Raw genomic sequence first — 20829 nt, forward strand, 5'->3', positions numbered from 1 at the left:
TTAAGAATAAGCTCTTGGAAAGGAGCCCTGACCTAATAAGGACAGTGATAGTTTGTTAAACAGAACACACAATTACTGGTATTCAAAGGAGCATCTCTGCTAGCCTGTAAGGCAGTAAAGCCAAGATAAAGTGCTATAATCTTCAGAGCTGTGTGCAATGGACAAAGAGAAAGAAGGTCTTGCACCACCTTGGCAGATTACAGTGCAATCTTGTAAAATGTTTACTCGGGAGAAAGCCCCACCCAGTTCCATTGGACTTACTTTCAGACAAGTGTGCTTAGTATTGTAATTCTGGGAGGGGTTGCATTGTAGGATAAGCTTTGATTCCCGTCTATTTTCCCGTCTATTTGGACCAGGGACTCGCCTATAACCTGAACCTACAACATAACAGCAAATTTTAATTCTTGAACACTGCATATTTATCTCTTGTCTTCTACAATCTTTCTCTTTTCCCCTCCACTTTTTGGGTCCCTCTCCCTTCTCTTAGTAAAATAACGATAAGAATAACCATCCTGAATATATTTTTTGTTTTGTTTTTGTTTTAAAGTTAAATGGTGGTGTTTCCTATTGTAAAACCCATTTCTTGGTCCTGGTCAGTCAGTTCACTAATCTCTCATCAATTTCCAGGAATCTCGGGGGAACAGCAATGCCAGAACTGTTAAGACGGTTATGAAACCGATAGAAGTTTGTCAGGCAAATAAGCCTTGAGATAATAAGCCTTACTGTTTTTTTCTCTTTTTTACCACTAGATGTCAATATAGGCTCACTTAAAAGGAAATGACTGCTTGTTCTGATAGAGATAGGTTATTTTCCACTCAAGTAAGGCTGAGTAATAAATTCTTTATTTGATTTATATCCCACCTTTCTTCTAAGGAGCTCAAGGTAGCTTACATACTTCTACTTCTCCTTGCCATTTTTATCCTCAACACCATCCCTGTGAGGTAGGCTAGGCTGAGGGTGAGATATTTGCCTAACTCACCCTGGTGAGCTTCATGGCAGAGTGGGCATTTGAACCCTGGTCACCTAGGTCCTAGTCCAACACTCCAACCACTATGCCACACTGGTGTTATAAGAATTCTAAGGTCTCAAATATAAATTAAACGTTCAGAAATGTACAAGGCAAACACATACGGTACATATATAAACCATGTGTCTGAAATAGTACAGGAGAGCAATCCTGAAGCCATGTTGACTCTCCCAATGACCTCAAATATTCCTCTGCAGTAAGGGAGGAAAATGGGGAAAGCCTTCGCATTGTCTTATGCTTGCAAATCCTTCCTTAAAGGGCGTATTTGTGTATGAATAGGGTGAGCCTGTGATCTGGATTCAGGAACTAAAGTATTTACCATCACAAAACAATGGCTAGGCTGCCCAGGTAAAGCAATCAGTGACCATTATCAGGTATCCTGGCCGACAGGATTTCTGCTGTAGGCTGCCTCCTGTGATATATTTGTGCTGTACAGTGGTGCCCCGCAAGACGAATGCCTCGCAAGACGAAAAACTCGCTAGACGAAAGGGTTTTCCGTTTTTCGAGGTGCTTCGCAAGACGAATTTCCCTATGGGCTTGCTTCGCAAGACAAAAACATCTTGCGAGTCTTGCGAGTTTTTTCCCCTTTCCCCCCTTTTTCTAAGCCGCTAAGCCGCTAATAGCTGCTTAGCCGCTAAGCCGCTAATAGCCGCTAAGCTGCTAATAGCGCTAATCCGCTAATAGGGATGCTTCGCAAGACGAAAAAACCGCTAGACGAAGAGACTCGCGGAACGGATTATTTTCGTCTTGCGAGGCACCACTGTACACTGCCTCCTTCTGTGATGTATGTATGATGTTTTGCAGGTGGTCTTGAGCTACAGGGTGGGCAATTTCAAAAGTCTATATAAGGGCTTGTGCACCATTCTTTCTGGATTCTTTCCTCCCTCCTGTGTGTGGGGAGTGGGGACCCTGTTGCAACAGTTCTTTTCTATTGCAATAAAGATCAGGCTTACTAGCTGCTTTGCTTCTAAATATACTCTGGTTGGCCTCTGTTATTTTCTCCTACCAATAGGAAACCCACTTAAGGACTATACAGGCTCTTGGATACCTCATAAGGGAAAAGGAGCAGTTTTTTCTTATAACACTGGCTTTCAACACTTGCGTGAGACTGACAGTCCCATTGAACGTAGTGGGACATAAGTCCAGCAACACATGAAATGGGAGTTTCATCACTGGAAATTGAACCTTTAAACCTTTTAGAGTTGCATTTTTTAAAAACAAGTCACTAGTTTATTTAATTTTTAAATCACCCCAATACACATGTAGCGGTTAGACTTGTGGACTAAGGCTGGGAAGATCTGGCTTAAAATTTTCACTCAGCTATGGAGCTCCTGGGTGATCTTGGAGCAATCACTAGCTATCAGCCTAAAGGATTGTTGTGAGGGCAAAATGGGGTGGGGTGGGGTCAGCTATGCAGTTCTGCGCTCCTGGGATGCAAAGGCAATTTATAAGTATCTATCTTTTATGCTGATTTTTGATAATTGTTTAGCAAATTAGAAATACTGGTACAGTTTCTTCCTTAGAGAGCCAGTGTAGTATAGTGGTTAAGAGCGGTAGACTCATAATCTGGTGAACCGGGTTCGATTCCCCGCTCCTCCACATGCAGCTGCTGGGTGACCTTGGACTAGTCACACTTCTTTGAAGTCTCTCAGCCCCACTCACCTCACAGAGTGTTTGTTGTGGCGGAGGAAGGGAAAGGAGAATGTTAGCCGCTTTGAGACTCCTTCGGGTAGTGATAAAGCGGGATATCAAATCCAAACTCTTCTTCTTAGAGCTTTGGAGTGGGGAATTTGTGGCTCCCTAGATGTTGTTGGACTCCAACTGTCATCAGCCCCAGCCAACATAGCCAGTGGCTGGAGATGAAGAAAAGAAATACCTGGAGCCCCTCGTCTTGACAAATAAAATTTTCACCCTATCAGCTGCCCTCTCCTTTCTGAAAGATAGCCTGTCACACTTAATAAAGTTTTTATTGAGTTTTCATAATTGTGTGGTCAATAAGAAAGAAGGCATCATCATTAACAACAACAAGAAAAACCCTGTCTGCCAATTACAGATTAATATAAGGGAAAGGAATACAGTGGTGCCCCGCAAGATGAATGCCTCGCAAGATGGAAAGCCCGCTAGACGAAAGGGTTTTCCATTTTGGAGGTGCTTCGCAAAACAAATTTCCTATGGGCTTGCTTCGCAAGACGAAAATGTCTTGTGAGTTCCTGCGGTTTTTTCCCCTCCCCCCTTTTTCTAAGCCGCTTATCTGCTAAGCCGATAAGCCGCTAAAAGCTGCTAATAGTGCTAATCCGCTAAGCTGTCAATGGGCTTGCTTCGCAAGACGAAAAAACCGCTAGACGAAGAGACTCGCGGAACGGATTCTTTTCGTCTTGCGAGGCACCATTGTATATCAGCACAACTGATAGCGTCCACAGAGATCATGTTGATGAATGGAGGTAACCCTGCCACAAAGTTGTCTGAGTCAATGGGAGATGAAACATGTAAGTTCTTATGAACGGCTGTTGGTCTTTAAGGTGCTACTGGAAGGAATTTGTTTTTTCTGTTATAGGTGAAGCCACCTAAAGTTAGTAGCCATAGTGGGGTAGCGGATTCTACCTATGTGATAGAGGAATGGGATGGGTAGTGACTAAGGGGAGAGCCTTTTCAGAGGTGGCATCATGTAGATCAGGGGTAGGTGGGGCTGCATTTCCTGCTGAGCAGAGATATATCATGATATGGGACCAGAGATAAAACAGGGAGGGGAGTATTAAAGGTCAGGATAAGGAGTTTTGCAATGATCTCAGAATGGACAGGGAGCTGGTGAAGAGATGAGATTTAAGGAAGGAAGTTGTATATTCAGAGCAACGAATGAGAGAAGATAAGTTTTCGAAACAGACTTCTGGATAGAGGTGAGTATAGCTGTGCATGGCTGGACAGGTGGACTATTTATATTATTATTAGAAGGCAACTTTCATCCTATACCCTCTTGATTATGTCAAAGATAAATACAGTGGTACATTGGTTGTCGAACTTAATCCGTTCCGGGAGTACATTCGACTCCCAGAACCATTCGAAAACCAAGGCTTGACTTCTGATTGGGTGCAGGAGCTTCTTGCACTCAATTAGAAGCTGCGTCGGACGCTCGGCTTTCAGAAAACGTTTGCAAATCGGAACACATCTGGGTTTGCAACATTTGGGAGCCAATTTGTTCAGGAGCCAAGCTGTTTGACAACTAAGGTTCCACTGTAGAACTCTTCCTGGATCATCCATGCACATTTATTTATTTTTAAATTACTACACTGGCTTTCATTACGGCAGATAACCAAATGAGTTTATAACACAGAAATCCAATGAAGCTGAAATGTAACATGAAAACAGCAATAGCCAGTGGCCTTCAGAACCTGGTACTAACAGATAAGAGAAAACCAGAATGAAATCACCAGCCTCGAGCATTAGACTAGCTGCTTTCAGAAGGATGCTTACTTGATGGCCACTCGATGACTCAGAAAGAGCCGTAGTTCAGTGAGAGAGCACATGCTCTGCATACAGACAGTCCAAGGTTCAATCTCCTGGTAGAAGAAGAGTTTGGATTTGATATCCCACTTTATCACTACCCTAGGGAGTCTCAAAACGGCTCACATTCTCCTTCCCCTTCCTTCCCCACAACAAACACTCTGTGAGGTGAGTGGGGCTGAGAGACTTCAAAGAAGTGTGACTGGCCCAAGGTCACCCAGCAGCTGCATGTGGAGGAGCGGGGACGCGAACCCAGTTCACCAGATTACGAGTCCACCGCTCTTAACCACTACACCACACTGGCTCTTGGTAGGGCTGGGGAGAGAATCCAGCCTGAAACCCTGGAGAGCCTCTGCCAGTCAGTGCAGGTAATACTGAGATAGATGGACTCATTGAACAACATGTAGCAGACACAGAGCACCAATTGGATTAAGCCTGGACCCGAACTTTAATTGCCAGTGAATCCACCAGGTGCTCTGCCTCCCCCATGGCATATCTAGCTAAACTCAAAGTCCCTAAGCTCTGGAGGGCTTTTACCCTGGCATGATGTCACGCCCTCCCCTCGGCTGTCATTGTAGGTCGATACAGGAAGATTGCTTACTCGGAGAGACAATGCCCCTGTGACTCTGGTCAGATAGAAACAATAGAGCATGTGCTTCTCCAGTGCCTATGCTATAGAGACATTCATATTAGCCTCATCTCCCCACTACTCAATAAGTACCCATGGCGCACAGCACAATTTTATTTTCTACCTCCCTGCTGCTGTCAGATACCAATCCTGCTACAACGTACAATGCTGCCAGATTCTGCACAGCAGCATTCAAAATTCGTCGGGTGATGACCTGTGCCACAAACTAGATTGAATGAAAACTCACATCAGAGTGCTCTCTAAACTGATAGTTGTAGTCTTTTATATACTAACCTTTTATGCTCTTTCATATCCGTTTAATGTGGCAAGAGTTGCAGGGTGACCTTGGGCTAGTCACACTTCTCTGAAGTCTCTCAGCCCTACTCACCTCACAGAGTGTTTGTTGAGGGGGAGGAAGGGAAAGGAAAATGTTAGCCGCTTTGAGACTCCTTCGGGTAGTGATAAAGTGGATATCAAATCCAAACTCTTCTTCTTCTTCTTTCTAACACTTCTTTTAGATTCTTTTAGTTTCTTTTAGATTCTCCCTATAGTCTTTTAGATATAGATATAGGTAAAGGTAAAAGGACCCCTGACCATTAGGTCCAGTTGTGACCGACTCTGGGGTTGCGGCACTCATCTCACTTTATTGGCCGAGGGAGCCGGCGTACAGCTTCTGGGTCATGTGGCCAGCATGACTAAGCCGCTTCTGGCAAACCAGAACAGCGTGCGGAAACACTGTTTACCTTCCCGCCGGAGCGGTACCTATTTATCTACTTGCACTTTGACATGCTTTCGAACTGCTAGGCTGGCAGGAGCAGGGACCGAGCAACGGGAGCTCACCCCGTCGTGGGGATTCGAACCGCCGGCCTTCTGATTGGCAAGTCCTAGGCTCTGTGGTTTAACCCACAGCGCCACCCACATCCCCTTTTAGATATACCTTCTGTTTTAATACTTTTTTAGCTTTCCAAAACATTTTACACATGATTGTACCCCACCCTACTTATGCTGTTCTATGACCGTAATAAATATTTGATTGACTTAGATGGACCAATGGCCAGCCATGGTGCATGACGGGCTCCCTGTGTTCTGACAGGTGTTTGAGTGGCCCGTGCCAGAATGTACCTGTCAAAGCGACCTGAAAGGGACATGTAGGAAAAGTGAAGTCACAACCTGCCTTATCAGCAGTGGCAAGAGAACAGAAAACAACAAAAGAGCCTAGCGGAGTTTTCTAACTGACTTCTGATGGAAAGATAGGATCCATAAAAATCTGTTGGTTGACAACCGCCAGGTTAAGAGCTGATAACGTCAAAGCCTTGGGGTTGGAAGCTGATCCAACTGGGTTGTCCTGCTCCAGGCAAGTTGCTGTGGCTCTTTCGTTCCTCCCTTGCTCTTTGCATTCTCCTTCCTTCACTCCTTCGTCAGCAATGGAGCTTGCTGCCAGCGTCACCTTTTTGCGCGCTCTCATCACCCTGGAGTCCAGCGTTAGTGTGTATCTAAGCTGGCAAGTAGGGATAGGTGACCCAATCAGCTCAGCTTCCAACCCCAAGGCTTTGACGTTATCAGCTCTAAATTACGGTTTCTCATTTTTCCAATCTTAAGTTCAGTTCTCTGCATTTCCACATCAGTTTGTAGTTTACGTGTGTGTGTTTTCTGTTTTACAATTTAGAATATTCAATTAAGCAATCTTAAAATATCAGTGACTTCCCTTCTTCTCTTTCCATGGTATATATTAGGTCTGCAAGCTGCACATATTCCATCAGTTTAAGTTGCCATTCTTCTCTCACTCGTTTTCCATTTTGGGGCTAACAAAACACCAGCCACAGTAGTGGCATACACAAATAACTGTTTTTGACACCTGGGAATTTCCATCTGAATTATTTCCAACCCAAAGGACTCTGTTTTTTTGGGGAAAGTACTTTAAAACATTTTTTTCAATTCATTATGAATTCCTCCCCCCCCCCATGCTCTTTTACCCTTTTACAGGTCCACCACATATGAAAGAATGTTCGCTTGTGTTGTTGTTTAATGCTTTCTGAAAATTCATCAGCACTTTATTGTGAATTACACCTAACATACACATTTTTTTTTTGTAGGCCATCTTCCCTAATAAACACAATTATGCTGGGAAGTCTAGAGAACAGGGAGTGTGATTTCTCAGACCATTATCATTCATGAAGCTTAGTCCTCAGGCCGTGTTATGTCTCATTGAATTAGCTGAGTCTCATTAAATAAAATGCATAAGGAACCTTGTACAATACCTTCAGCTTCTTGGAGGAAAAAGTAGGATATAAACACAATGAAAAGTATTCTTTCTGCAGAAAAACTCCTTGCTGAAGATGTTAGTGGTGGGGCATCGTTTTGCCATGGAGAAAAATCAAGATCGTACATTTAATTTTGGGGGGTTTGCCAAAGGCTGGCAATCGAGAATGTAATGCTACAAGCTGTAAGACTGATATGCTCTTGAAACCTTTCTTGGCATTGCCTGAAGCGAATGGAAACCTGCAACATTTGCGCTCCCTGAACTGATGTGCCATTGTATTCAAACCACCAAACAACATCCCATTCTCCTGAAACTGAAATTGATACCAGAGTGACCTCCTTCACTTGCCTTATCAGAGGACAGAGGTGGGTGGAAATGGTCATATCTCGCTTGCACTGTTGCTACTTTTTATACTCTACTTTTTATATCATTTTTACACAGTGGGAAGAACTCTGGGTGTTGTTATCATTTATAAGCATGGTTGTTGGTTTTTTTTAAATAGAAATCACATTTCTAAGTTTTGTTTAAATACTGCACATTGCAAACACTATGAAGCATATATTTTACTTTGCACCTTTCCTCCTTGCTTTCTTTATAAGCAAATGCAGATGCAGCTTTACTAGCAAACATTGAAACAAATAAATAACTAATGCCTTCTGACCCAGAACAAATGACCCAAAATTACTAAAAGCACCATCATAAGGCTAAGAGCAGACTGAAAACAGTTCAGATTAAGAAGCAGAAGATAAAACCATTAAAGGATAGCTTAGTTGGTAGAGCATGAGACTCTTAATCTCAGGGTTGAGGGTTCAAGCCCCATGTTGGGCAAAAGACTCCTGCATTGCACGTGGTTGGACTAGATGACCCTCATAACCCCTTCCAACTCTACAATTCTATGAACAAAAAGCACTTCACTCTACCCCCATAAGCTGCTACTTTGCTCTCTTAATAGGGCAGTGTTTATTTTTCCTTTTTGTCCCTCCCAGAACACCTATGCCAGGTGCAGGGACCATTGGCCCTCCAGATGTTCCTGAACTACAACTCCCATCAGCCCCAGCAAACATGGCCAGTCACCAGGAATGGTGGTAGTTGTAGTTCAGGAATATCTGGAGGGCAAAATGTTGCCCAGCCCTGACCTGTGTTCTGTCAACTCGCACTTCCTTCAGACTTCAGCTAAAAACCCACCTTGACTGAGGAGACTTTAGCTGAACCCAGGGATGGCGGACATTTTGCAGCCTGAGGGCCTCATGCCAGTGTTGGGTGGAGCAACTAATGTCCATTTTACCCTTGTGCAGTAGGCTGCTTTCTACACACACTCCTAAGAAGAAGAAGAGTTTGGATTTGATATCCAGCTTTATCACTACCCTAAGTGGCTAACAATCTCCTTTCCCTTCCTCCCCCACAACAAACACTCTGTGAGGTGAGTGGGGTTGAGAGACTTCAGGGAAGTGTGACTAGCCCAAGGTCACCCAGCAGCTGCATGTGGAGGAGCGGAGACGCGAACCTGGTTCACCAGATTACGAGTCCACCGTTCTTAACCACTACACCATACTGGCTACCACTCCTAACCACTACACCACACCAAGCCCTTCAATAGTTTCCACCCAGGCAAGCGAGAGTTCAAGGACGTGTTCCAGTCAGGCAAAAACACTTGAGGAGGGTGTGAAGCAGTGGCAGTGAGGAGTTTTGCCTAGCCTGAGGGCTTTATTATTATTATTATTATTATTATTATTATTATTATTAATACCCCTGCCCATCTGGCTGGGTTTCCCGAGCCACTCTGGGTGGCTCCCAGCAGAGGACTGAAAACAGAATAAAACTTCAAACATTAAAAACTTCCCTAAACAGGGCTGTCTTCAGATGTCTTCTAAAAGTCAGGTAGTTGTTTATTTCCTTGACATCCGGTGGGAGGGCGTTTCACAGGGTGGGCACCACTACTGAGAAGGCCCTCCTCTGCCTGGTTCCCTGTAACCTCACTTCTTTCAGGGAGGGAACTGCCAGAAGGCCCTCAGTATCTGGGCTGAACGATGAGGGTGAAGATGCTTCTTCGGGTATACAGGGCTGAGGCAGTTTAGGGATTTTAAAGTGAGCACCAACACTTTGAATTGTGCTTGGAAACATACTGGGAGCCAATGTAGGTCTTTCAGGACCGGTGTTATGTTGGCTCAGCGGCCACTCACAGTCACCAGTCTAGCTGTTGCATTCTGGATTAATAGTAGTTTCTGGGTCACCTTCAAAGGTAGCCCCACATACAGCGCATTGCAGTAGTCCAAGCAGGAGATAACTAGAGCATGTACCACTCTGGCGAGACAGTCTGCGGGCAAGTAGGGTCTCAGCCTGCATACCAGATGGAGCTGGTAGACAGATGCAGTACACTCCTGGGTGTGAGGTGCCCTGCCATACCCCCCAAGTGTCCAGATTTTCCAGGGACAGTCCCGGAATTATGAAAGCCACCCTAGCTTCTGATTTTATCCCCCACCAGTGCCACTGCTGCCTAGCTCAGGGGGAGGATGAGCTGGCACTTGTCCTGAGCGATGGCGGTGATGGCAGTGCCAACAGTGAAAAAACATCCCGTTGCCTCTCCATGGCTGCTGCTGCTGGCCTGCTTCCTTGGGCAGCTTTTAGTGGCAGCTGGAGAGCAGGAGAGGCAGAGGAGAGGCTGTGGCTGTCAGGAGTTTGGCCTACACTCGAGTAGGACCCTGGCACAGACACATCCCCGACTGGCATGTTCTCTCCCTCCTGGTCAATCGTTTGGGAGCTTCAAAAGCTTTCTTCAGCCTGAACATCACAGCGACCGATGCCAACCGACACCGGCACACTTAGGGATCCACAGAGTATGCACATCATGACCACAGAGCCAACCTATATTTGCCTTCCAGTGGGAAGACCCTTTGACAGGAACAAAAGGCCAGCTAACCTGGACAAGATTGCCCCAGGGATTTAAAAATTCCCCAACTTTATTTGGCACTGCCTTGGCGAAGGATCTAACAAGTTACCCCTCAATACCGGGAGAAAAGGTGGTTCTGCAATATGTGGATGATCTTATACTAGCGGCAAAGGATTTTGATACCTGTAAAGAAGGGACAGAGGAACTGCTCCACTTGCTCTGGGAAGCTGGCTACCGAGTTTCCCAGAAAAAGGCACAGTTATGTTTAGAAAAGGTCAAATATTTGGGCTTTGACATCTCACACCAACAACGAGCATTGAGACCAGAGAGGAAAGAAGCTATTTGCCTTATCAAGGAACCTACCACAAGAAAACAACTTAGAGGATTCCTGGGAACAGCAGGGTTTTGTAGACTATGGATACCTGATTTCAGCAGTCTGGCCAAGCCCTTACATGAAAGCACTCGAGGTGCAGAAAAGGACCCATTTGTATGGGGACCTGAGCAGAAACAAGCCTTTTTAGTTATCAAACAACGACTTATGGAGGCCCCAGCCCTTGGATTGCCTAATTCGGAAAAACCCTTTCAGCTGTATGTACATGAACAGAATGGGATTGCAGCGGCAGTCCTGACCCAGAGATTAGGAAGTTGGAACCGTCCAGTAGCTTATTTGTCTAAACAATTGGACTCAGTAGCAAAAGGATGGCCTCCATGCCTAAGGGCAGTAGCGGCCACTGCAAGCCTTGTCAAAGAAGCTGATAAATTTACCTTCGGCCAGACGATGTATGTGAATGTACCTCATGCTGTTCTGACACTCATGGAATATAAGGGTAGTTATTGGCTAACGAACCCAAGGATGGCTAGATACCAAGGCCTATTGTGTGAAAATCCCAGGATTCATCTACGGGTAGTGAATATGCTCAATCCAGCGACTTTGCTGCCCCTACCAGAGGTAGATGATGAAGAATCACATGATTGTCTCCAAATAATGGATGAAGTTTATTCCAGTAGACCTGATCTGAAAGATGAACCATTGAAAAATCCAGATGTTGTATATTATACTGATGGTAGCAGTTACCTGCATGAAGGTGCCAGACGAGCAGGATATGCTGTGGTCACCAATGAGGAAGTTGTGGAAGCTGAAGCTTTGCCTGCTGGCACCTCAGCACAAAAAGCTGAACTTATAGGTTTAACTAGAGCTCTGCAATTGGCAGCCGGATGTAAGGCAAACATCTATACTGATTCTAAATATGCCTTCTTAACCCTGCATGCACATGGAGCTCTATGGAAAGAAAGAGGTCTAATCGGAGCCCACGGGAAGGCCTTGAAATATGGACCTGAAGTAGAAATCCTGTTGGAAGCAGTATGGGCTCCAGAACAGATTGCTGTAATGCACTGCAAAGGTCATGGACGAGGAAGGGATCCAATAACCAGAGGAAATCATGCTGCTGACAAAGCAGCCCGAGAGGCAGCCCAAAAGCCTGTGGGAGGATTTATAGCAGCCCTCATACCAGAGGTAGTTCCAGAAGAAGTTAAACCTCACTATACCCCAGAAGAGAGGAAGTGGGCTGAACAGGAAGGAGCGGTTGTGAAGGACGGTTGGATGATCCTGCCGGACAATAGGATTTATGTACCTCATCATCTAGCAGGCACAATTGTAAGAAATTATCATGAATCTACTCACCTTGGCGGTACTGCAACCAGAGAGAGTCTCAGTCGAAAGTTGTATATTGTTAATCTATCACAATTAGCAACTTGTATTTCACAGAAATGTGTTCTTTGTGCTAAAAACAATCCCAGGCAGGGACCGGTACAACCTCCTGGAATTCAGCATGTGGGATATGTCCCCATGGAAAGCCTAATTGTGGACTTCACAGAGCTGGTCCCTTCTAAGGGATTCAAGTATCTCCTTGTGTTTGTAGATACTCTTACCGGATGGGTTGAAGCTTTTCCCACCCGAACTGAAAAGGCACGAGAGGTAACTAAGAGACTCCTCACTGAATTGATCCCGAGGTTTGGATTACCTAGATGCATTGGAAGTGATAATGGGCCAGCGTTCATTGATCAAGTAGTACAAGAAGTATGTCGAGTCCTACAAGTGAAATGGAGACTGCATGCAGCATATAGGCCTCAGAGTTCAGGGAAAACTGAAAGAATGAATCGGACTCTGAAAACCCAATTGGCAAAATTAACCCAGGAAACGGGATTGGGATGGGTAGATGTGTTACCCGTAACACTGTTTCGTGTTCGGTGTGCACCCACAAAAAGACTTAAGTTGTCACCTTTTGAGCTCCTGTATGGGAGGCCGCCCTCCTTTGTTCAGGATATTCCAGCTGACCTTAAACAAATAGGAGACCATGTGACACAGGAACAAGTGCAATCTCTCTCCCGTGTTTTTGTTTCTCTTAACAGGTGGGCCCTCGAGCGCACGCCGTGCAGCATTGCCGAGCCGATTCATCAGTTCCAGGCTGGCGATAGCGTATGGGTGAAAGAGTGGAAACGCGATCCACTTGCACCTAAGTGGCGTGGACCTTACACCGTCTTGCTCTCTACTCCAACAGCGGTGAAGGTAGCTGAGGTGACCCCCTGGATTCATCACTCTCGTTTGAAGAAGTCTGAAGGCAGTTGGACGTGCAAAGGTGACCCCTCTAATCCTTTAAAACTGACTCTCTCCAAAAACCCCTGTATCTAGCCCTACCGGGAACGGGCTAGGTCACGGGCAACATTTAGACGACCGGCCTGCTGCAGCCACAACCTGGAAGCTGGCTGACCTGTGCACGCCTGAAGCTTGAGGAGCGTCTGAACCAGCGACTGTGAACGGGAAGATTCTCTTATACAATTGATTGACTGCCCCCTTGAGGAACAATTATAAGGGATATTACTCATTGGGGATCCTCGGGATATATGTTTTGGTCTTGGTGGTTCCCCATTTCTGTCACTGGGGGAATTATATTGGGGCTAATATTTATTTGCTATCACAATAAGGTAATCTTTTGTGGAAGGAATGCATATGCTAGACATCAACATGATTTTATTATTAATCCTGATCCCTTGGGAAGGGGAAGGGTCCTTGAATCTGACCAAATTTGCTAAATATGGATTCCGCCATGACCACAATATGTGGGTAGGCTTAGCTGAGATGGTAGCCAATGTTGCAAATAGGACTAATTGCCTTGTTTGCTCTCTTGGGCCAGGTGATTCAGAGGGAGGTATGCCCTTATTACCAATACCATTAAGTGCCATTGGTATGGTAAGCGAAATGCCACACCAAACAGAAGTACAGAATTTCCCCGGATGGAACTCAACTAAACCAATACGAGTTATACCTGTGCAAGGGGAAATCTGTGTGCATAAATCATCAGATGCAGCTGATCCTACCATGATAGGCTCCTCCCATTGCCACTATACTTGGGATTATATTAAGAATAGTCAAACCTGGGCAAACGGTACTACCTATCGAACTCGGAATACCTTGCCCTGTGCACCTCCTTTTATTCATGCATGGAAAGTGGTATGGAACATAACTGTGACAGAAAAAGGCAATCTAACATACTGCACTGTGAACTCTCTACCCCTTTTGATATTTCGCCTTTTGCACTCCACGTACCAGAAACCTCAGACCCGATGGTTGTGGTGGATATGTGGAGAATGGGCATACAAGAAACTCCCTTCCAAATGGAGTGGGACTTGTTTCTTGGGATGGGTATTACCACCAATGTGGATTATGCCCACTAGTTTGGCCAAGCGTACACAAAGAAACGCTGATATTTCTCATATAGCAGGAGGAAGTACCCAAAGTTGGAGCGATACTGATGATTGGCCACCAGAGCGCATTATAGCCTATTATGATCCTGCCTCCTGGAATCCTGGTGAGCTCATACAAGGGGCACGGGATCCTATTTATAATCTAAACAGAATAATTCGATTGCAAGCAGTAGTGGAACTTGTAACCAATGCAACGGCCCAGAGTTTGAGACTTATTGCACAACAGTTGGATGAAAGTAGAGCCGCCATTTTGCAGCTGAAAATGGGAATGGATTATGTACTTGCCAGGCAGGGAGGCCTATGTGGAGTCTTGAACTTGACAGGGAATGCCTGTTGCTTTAACATTTCTGATAATGGTGAGGCAATCCGTGTGTTGGCCACAAAGATGGAGAATATAGCACATGTCCCAGTACAAACATGGGAAGGATGGGATATGGGATGGCTCACCAATTGGTTACCTAATGTCGCAGGACTCAAAGGGATACTATTGTCTTGCTTGTTTTTCTTGACAGTAGTAGTAATGGTTTTATGTATGGTGCCATGTATCATTTCATGTTTTAGAAGTACAATTAGCAAGATGATTTCAAATGAAACTCTACCTCATATCATGGCCCTATACAGAGCTTTACCTCAGGAATATGATGAAGGTCAAGCTATCAAGGACACTTGGGATGAAGGTCCTTGAGCTTGAAAGGGGGGAATGAGGCATCTAATCATAAGCCTGCATTTTTATCAAAGCTTCTATATGTTTAATCAGGGCTTGCATTTTAAAATAAGCTTAAAGATTTTCAAATGTTTCATGCCAGGCAGAAGACCAGCTGCTTAGAAAGAACCTTGGCAATGTTTTTCCTCCTAGGAAAGGGGCCCCCTGATTTATAGCAGAAAACAATTCTCAAAGTCGTAAAAAAAGGGAGTTACAGACACTGACCTTGCATATTGCAAAGTACTAAATTAAGGGTGGATAAATAGTAAAATAATACCATTTGCCTCCCAGTAAAATGAGCCATATCTTCTTCCTAAGGTTGAAAGGCCAAGAGCAATGGAGAAGCATCTAGCTGGCTGTGAAAGGAGGGGTGTAAACTGAAGAGGCTTCTTTTAAAGCTGTTTTTTACTGAGTTCCTTTTTACTTTACAAAGGCCTTATTCCTTTTAAAAGGCTACCTATGATAATGTATGAAATATATTAGCTTAAATATATTGGCTTAAATGTAATTATGCAAAGGATTTAAGAAATGCTAGATTCTTATTTCATAGAGTCATATTGCAATAGGAGACCAGAGGGGCAAATGAGCCCAGCCTCCTGCCAGACAGGAGACGCCATCGAGCACTCCTGATATATAGTTGTCAGGCCTTTTTGCTTAGAAACCATCAAATGAAGGAGATCTTTCAATGTTGATGTGAACTCAAGATCCTTGACATCTGTTGAAGATAAAAATTTAAGATTAACCATCTGTTTTAGAAGGCAATAGGGCAAGGAGGGCAAGAGGTGAGCTGGTAATTAAGATTCCTTGTTGAGACATATGTAAGATATATTACTACTTATTTGTCATTTATAGATAAGAATATATAGCTCTTTGTGTTCCATAAAAGGACAGAAGGAAGTGGGTGTATCTCTTGTGATTGGTTCTAGCAAACAGCCAATAGGAATTTCAACCAGGCTGATTGGACAGAGGCAGCCACAGGAGGAGCAAGGGGGCTGGATTAAGGAAATATAAGTGCTGGCCAGAATGGCAGGAGGCCAGGCCAGAGCTTGGTAACCATGTACCACTGAGCCTCTCATTTATTTGTCTGACAAATAAATTACTATTTTAATTTCTCTATTGCTGCGTTGAATATTTCATTCCAGCTAAGCGTTAACCACAAGCAGGGTGCTACACCACTTCATGGAACACAGTAACACAAACATCCTGTCTCTGTCACTTCCCACTCTGTGGAGTCAAAACATATACCGTCATGTGATAGACAAAAATCCCATGACTGCAGTCATGGTGCAGGAATTCTAACAGTGGTCACTGAGACCCAGCCCCATGTAATACACCAGCTCTGAGGGGCAGACAGAGGGCAGGAAGGAAGGGGGAGTGGAGTGGAGCTCAAGGAGTCTTGATTTTTTGAAAAAGCACTCTGTGCCTCCGTGTATAATCTTTCTAAAAAAAATATTATTGCCCCTTTCTTTAAAAAGTATTTATTGGTGAATGCTTTTCTTTTTGCAAATCTACCGAAGAATAAAATATATATTTTTAATGGGATTAATGGGTTTTCTCAGGACAGTGGAGGGCCTGTGTGACACTTACCCTTCTTTGGATAGGATAGGAAATGCTCTGTAAGGGGTGGGGAGGAGAGAAAAATGGGGGGAAGGTTGAGAAGTGTCAGTTGGGGGAGATTAAGAAATGTCCCTATTTTCATCTGAGGAATGTTGTAGGGTATGCAATGAAACGTGTACAACAGGGCAAGAAAAACCTTGGAAAGGAGATTATTCCACATCCCAGGGGCCACCACAGAGAAGATCTTTTTATGACCTGCTGCCCCACAAACTTGCTTTTAATTCGTGGAAAGGTTTACACGTGTCCATTCAAGAATAAAGGGGTGTGTGTGTGTGTGTGTGTGTGTGTGTGTGTGAGAGAGAGAGAGAGAGAGAGAGAGAGAGAGATTATGCTCATATCCAGAGATACAACTTGATCAGTGCCAGATTTACGTATAAGCTAAACAAGCTATAGCTTAGGGCTCCACTCTCTTGGGGCCCCCAAAAAAATTTAAAGGAAAATAAAACTGGATGCACATTTCCAAAATATAAGATAAAAAACAAATAAAATAAAACCTACATACAGCAACAGTGTTTTGTTGTGTAGGCTCCTATCTGTTATGTGCAAATGGCTTTAGATAGCTATTAGGTCCATAAATTACCATATAGCATATATTCAACACACAAAAAACACCTACAATTTGTTGTTGACAAAGGACAGCTGGACATATAAAGGGCCCCATTACCTTCAGTAGCTTAGGGCATGGGTAGGCAAACTAAGGCCCAGGGGCCGGATCCGGCCCAATCGCCTTCTAAATCCAGCCCGCGAATGGTCCGGGAATCAGCGTGTTTTACATTAGAATATGTCCTTTTATATAAAACGCATCTCCAGGTTATTTGTGGGGCCTACCTGGTGTTTTTACATAAGCAGAATGTGTGCTTTTATTTAATATGCATCTCTGGGTTATTTGTGGGGCATAGGAATTCGTTCCCCACCCCCCAAAAAGAATATAGTCTGCCCCCCCCCCCAAGGTCTGAGGGACAGTGGACTGGCCCCCTGCTGAAAAAGTTTGCTGACCCCTGGCTTAGGGCCTCATCAAACCTAAATCCGGCCCTGAACTTGATAGTGGTTGATGACAGGGGAAAGTCCTGCACGCCAATCATCTGCAAAAGCAGATGAACTGGGATGCCAAGGAAATGAAAAAGAAGCTATTCAAAAGTTGAACAAAGAGAAGGGAGTGCCAAAGGCTATCCTTGCCCGGGGAACCATGTGGTCTAGAGACAGCCCTGGGTTTTTTCCTCTTCCTTACAAGTGAAGCAGTGAGCAACATGTTTTCCTTTAACCACACCTTGATTGGCATTTGCATTGTCCCATTCCTTGGTGATACAATGCTTTCAAATGAAAACAATGTCAAGATGTGTTTCAAAACACGGCGTACAGGAAAAACAAACCACTTGTCTCTCAGATGACCGTCCGTCCTTTCATGTTGCCCAGACTTCCATTCATTCTACCAGGATCTCCTTGTAACCATTTCAAATTTCAGCTGTTCTGTTTCAACCATTTCCAGCAGCGTTTGTCGTTCCCTTAGATCAGGGATGGAGGACCCTGTGGCCTTCTGGATGTTGTTGTAATCCAACTCTCATCAATACTGGCCAACAATGGATGACAACCGGGAAAGATAGGGGGTTGTAGGATGCTTCCACAACATGCACAGCAAACATGCTTCCTCCCACCCCACAAATCAAGACTTGTTGCAATAAGGAAAGTGACAGGGAAAATGTGCTTGACCTGCTTGACACGGCATTGTACAACTACCCTGCAAGGAAATCAGAGGGAATGGTTGATAAAATGGCTGGCATTGTCTAACCACCCTGCAAGCCTGTGCAAACATATTGTGACTTCTTCTTCTTCTTCTTCTTCTTCTTCTTCTTCTTCTCCTCCTCCTCCTCTTCCTCCTCCTCCTCCTCCTCCTCCTCCTCCTCCTCCCATCTGGCTGGGTTTCCCCATAGGTTGTTGGGAAGAAAACAAAAGCATCTGAAGATAGTGTTGCAAGTAATGGCGGTGAACCTGTGGCCCTCCAGACATTGTTGGGCTCCAACTCCCATCGTGACCAATGGCCTGGGACGATGGGAGTTGTAGTCCGACAAATATCCAGATGGGTTCCCCTTCTGTGCCTTAGCTGATGACCGGAAATATTACTATTTATTAAATGTGTATACCACCCATCCTCCGCAGATCTCAGGGCAATTCACAACATAAAATTAAAAGATGATAAAAAGAACAAAACAACAGCAAACACAGACCAATAACCCTCTCCCTCCACCCACTCCCATAAACACATTTAAAATAAGAGGAGCATTTTTGCCTGGCACCTAAAGGTGTATAATGAAGGCGCCAGCCAAACCTCCTTGGGGAGAGCATTCCACAAACGGGGAGTCACTGCAGAAAAGCCTGTTCTCGTGTTGCCACCTTCCAGACCTCTTGTGGAGAGGGCATGTGTGAATGATGATTGCAGGGTCCAGGTCTGTTCACGTGAGGAGAGGCAGTCCTTGAAGTATAGCCATTTAAGGCTTTGTAGGTCAAAACCAGCCCTGTGAATTGGACCCGGAAACTAATTGGCAGCCAGTGCAGTTGGGCCATGATTTTTAGCAGCCAACTGTGATCCTCACAGTGGGGTGAGAAATGGGAGAGAGGTTGTGTTTAGACTAGAGGAGAACCACTGGACCATGCAGGCAACTTCATGGTTTGGAAGACTGCCCACAAAGTTCTGATCCCAAAGACCGATAAGGTGAGAAATGGTGGAAAATAAGGCAAGGTGAGAGAGTCTATTGCTTCAGTGGAAAAGACGTTATTTGGTTCCCATAATGGGTGCAAACAAGGAAAGAAAGACTTTTTGCTTTCTTTCCAGTGGAAAAAAAAGTATTTGCTTAACTCGATCTCTGCCACCCTACAGATGTTTTGGGTTACAATTCTGATCGGCCACAGCTGGATGGTGACCGATGCAAAACAGAGGCAGAGCAAGATCACTCCCAGAGCTACATAAGTCCCAAATGGGATGAATGAAGTCTAGTGCCCATAGAGACTCATGGGGTAGGGGAGAGAGACAAAAACCCCAAGGGTAGAGTCAGAGCCAATGACAGGAAGAGGCACATACTTCTACTTTAGCCTCTGCAGAGATCTAGAATGACATTGGTGACGCTAAGTCTAAAGAGGACTGGATCCCTGGACTGGATGTAAGTAAGGAGACAGGCGGCCTCGAAAAAGCACAGGATTGTGGCCCTGAAAAAGCACTTTCTTTGGGGCCGCCGTGCTCTCAAGGGGGGGGGGTGTCCCAGTTTTTCCAGGACACTTGCAGGGGTGGCGCTGTGGTCTAAACCACCGAGCCTCTTGGGCTTGCCGATCAGAAGGTCAGCGGTTTGAATCCCACGACGGGGTGAGCTCCCGTTGCTTAGTCCCAGCTCCTGACAACCTAACAGTTTGAAAGCACACCAATGCAAGTAGATAAATAGGTACCGCTCTGGTGGGAAGGTAAACAGCATTTCTGTGCACTCTGGTTTCCGTCACGGTGTTCTGTTACACCAGAATCAGTTTAGTCATGCTGGCCACATGACCCAGAAAGCTGTCTGTGGACAAACACCAGCTACCTCGGCCTGAAAGCGAGACGAGCTCTGCACCTCACAGTCGGCTTTGACTGGACTTAACCATCAAGAGGTCCTTTACATTTTTACCTTTTTTGCTGCTTTTGGCAAATGCTGAGGGCATATCTCTTTACTTTGGCCTTTGATACCTGAGATGTGGGGGGGGGGGGGTTGGGGGTGCACTTTTCCCTGTTACTGTAATTTGTTTTAACTGTCCTTAATCTTAAACTGTTGTAACTTGCCCTGGGACCTGGTGGTAAAGGGCAGATAATGCATTTAAAATAAAATAAGTAACAAAAATATAAAGCAAAACAGCACTGTGCAACTTGCTACTTGAGAACGATTGCCCAGGAGTCAGTTAAAACTTGCCCCCAGGTGAACGGCAACTTAAAAACCTGCATTAGTAGTTCTAATGATGAGTATAAGTTAGATAACAGCTAACAATGTACACCGCAGTGCCCCAGTGGCAGTTGGGGCTTTTTTTACACCCAGCGACCAAGCCAGACGGTTTACATACCATCCCCATAGAGACAGCTGCAGGCAATTCTGGAATGGCCTTCTGTGTTCCTTAGGAGGTTAGGAAAGAAAACGGGAGGAGGGAAGAGGTGAAAGGGAAGGGCAGCAAGGCCTGCTGTGAGTTGGAGGAAAACCAAGAGGCCAGAAGAAGATAAGAAGAGCCTGCTGAATGGCCCATCTAGTCCAGCATCTTGTTCTCATAGACGCTAACCAGATGCCTGTGGGAAACCAGCATGGAGGACTCAAGCACAAGAGCACTCTCGCCTCCTGGGGAAGACCAAGCATAGCCATCATGGGTCATGACCTTCATGAATCTGACTCATCCTCTTTTAAAGCCATCTAAGTTAGTGGTGGGGACGCGGGTGGCGCTGTGG

The 20829-nt window shown here is 45.0% G+C and overlaps 1 protein-coding gene across 2 annotated transcripts in view; it reads right to left on the reverse strand.

Moving 5' to 3' along the window:
* TICRR (TOPBP1 interacting checkpoint and replication regulator) overlaps nucleotides 1–20829 on the reverse strand; it is a 48045-nt gene that overhangs the window by 24984 nt on the left and 2232 nt on the right. Inside the window, exon 2 of one of the 2 annotated variants that reach the window (XM_081838633.1) lies at nucleotides 262–377. The exons of the other annotated variant lie outside the window; for it this stretch is intronic. Within the exon in view, the coding sequence (XP_081694759.1) occupies nucleotides 262–377 (116 nt within the window). The remainder of the gene's footprint in view (nucleotides 1–261; nucleotides 378–20829) is intronic. 2 annotated transcript variants of the gene reach the window in all.

Source organism: Podarcis erhardii, assembly GCF_964252035.2.
Source record: "Podarcis erhardii genome assembly, chromosome: 14".
Lineage (NCBI taxonomy): Eukaryota > Metazoa > Chordata > Lepidosauria > Squamata > Lacertidae > Podarcis > Podarcis erhardii.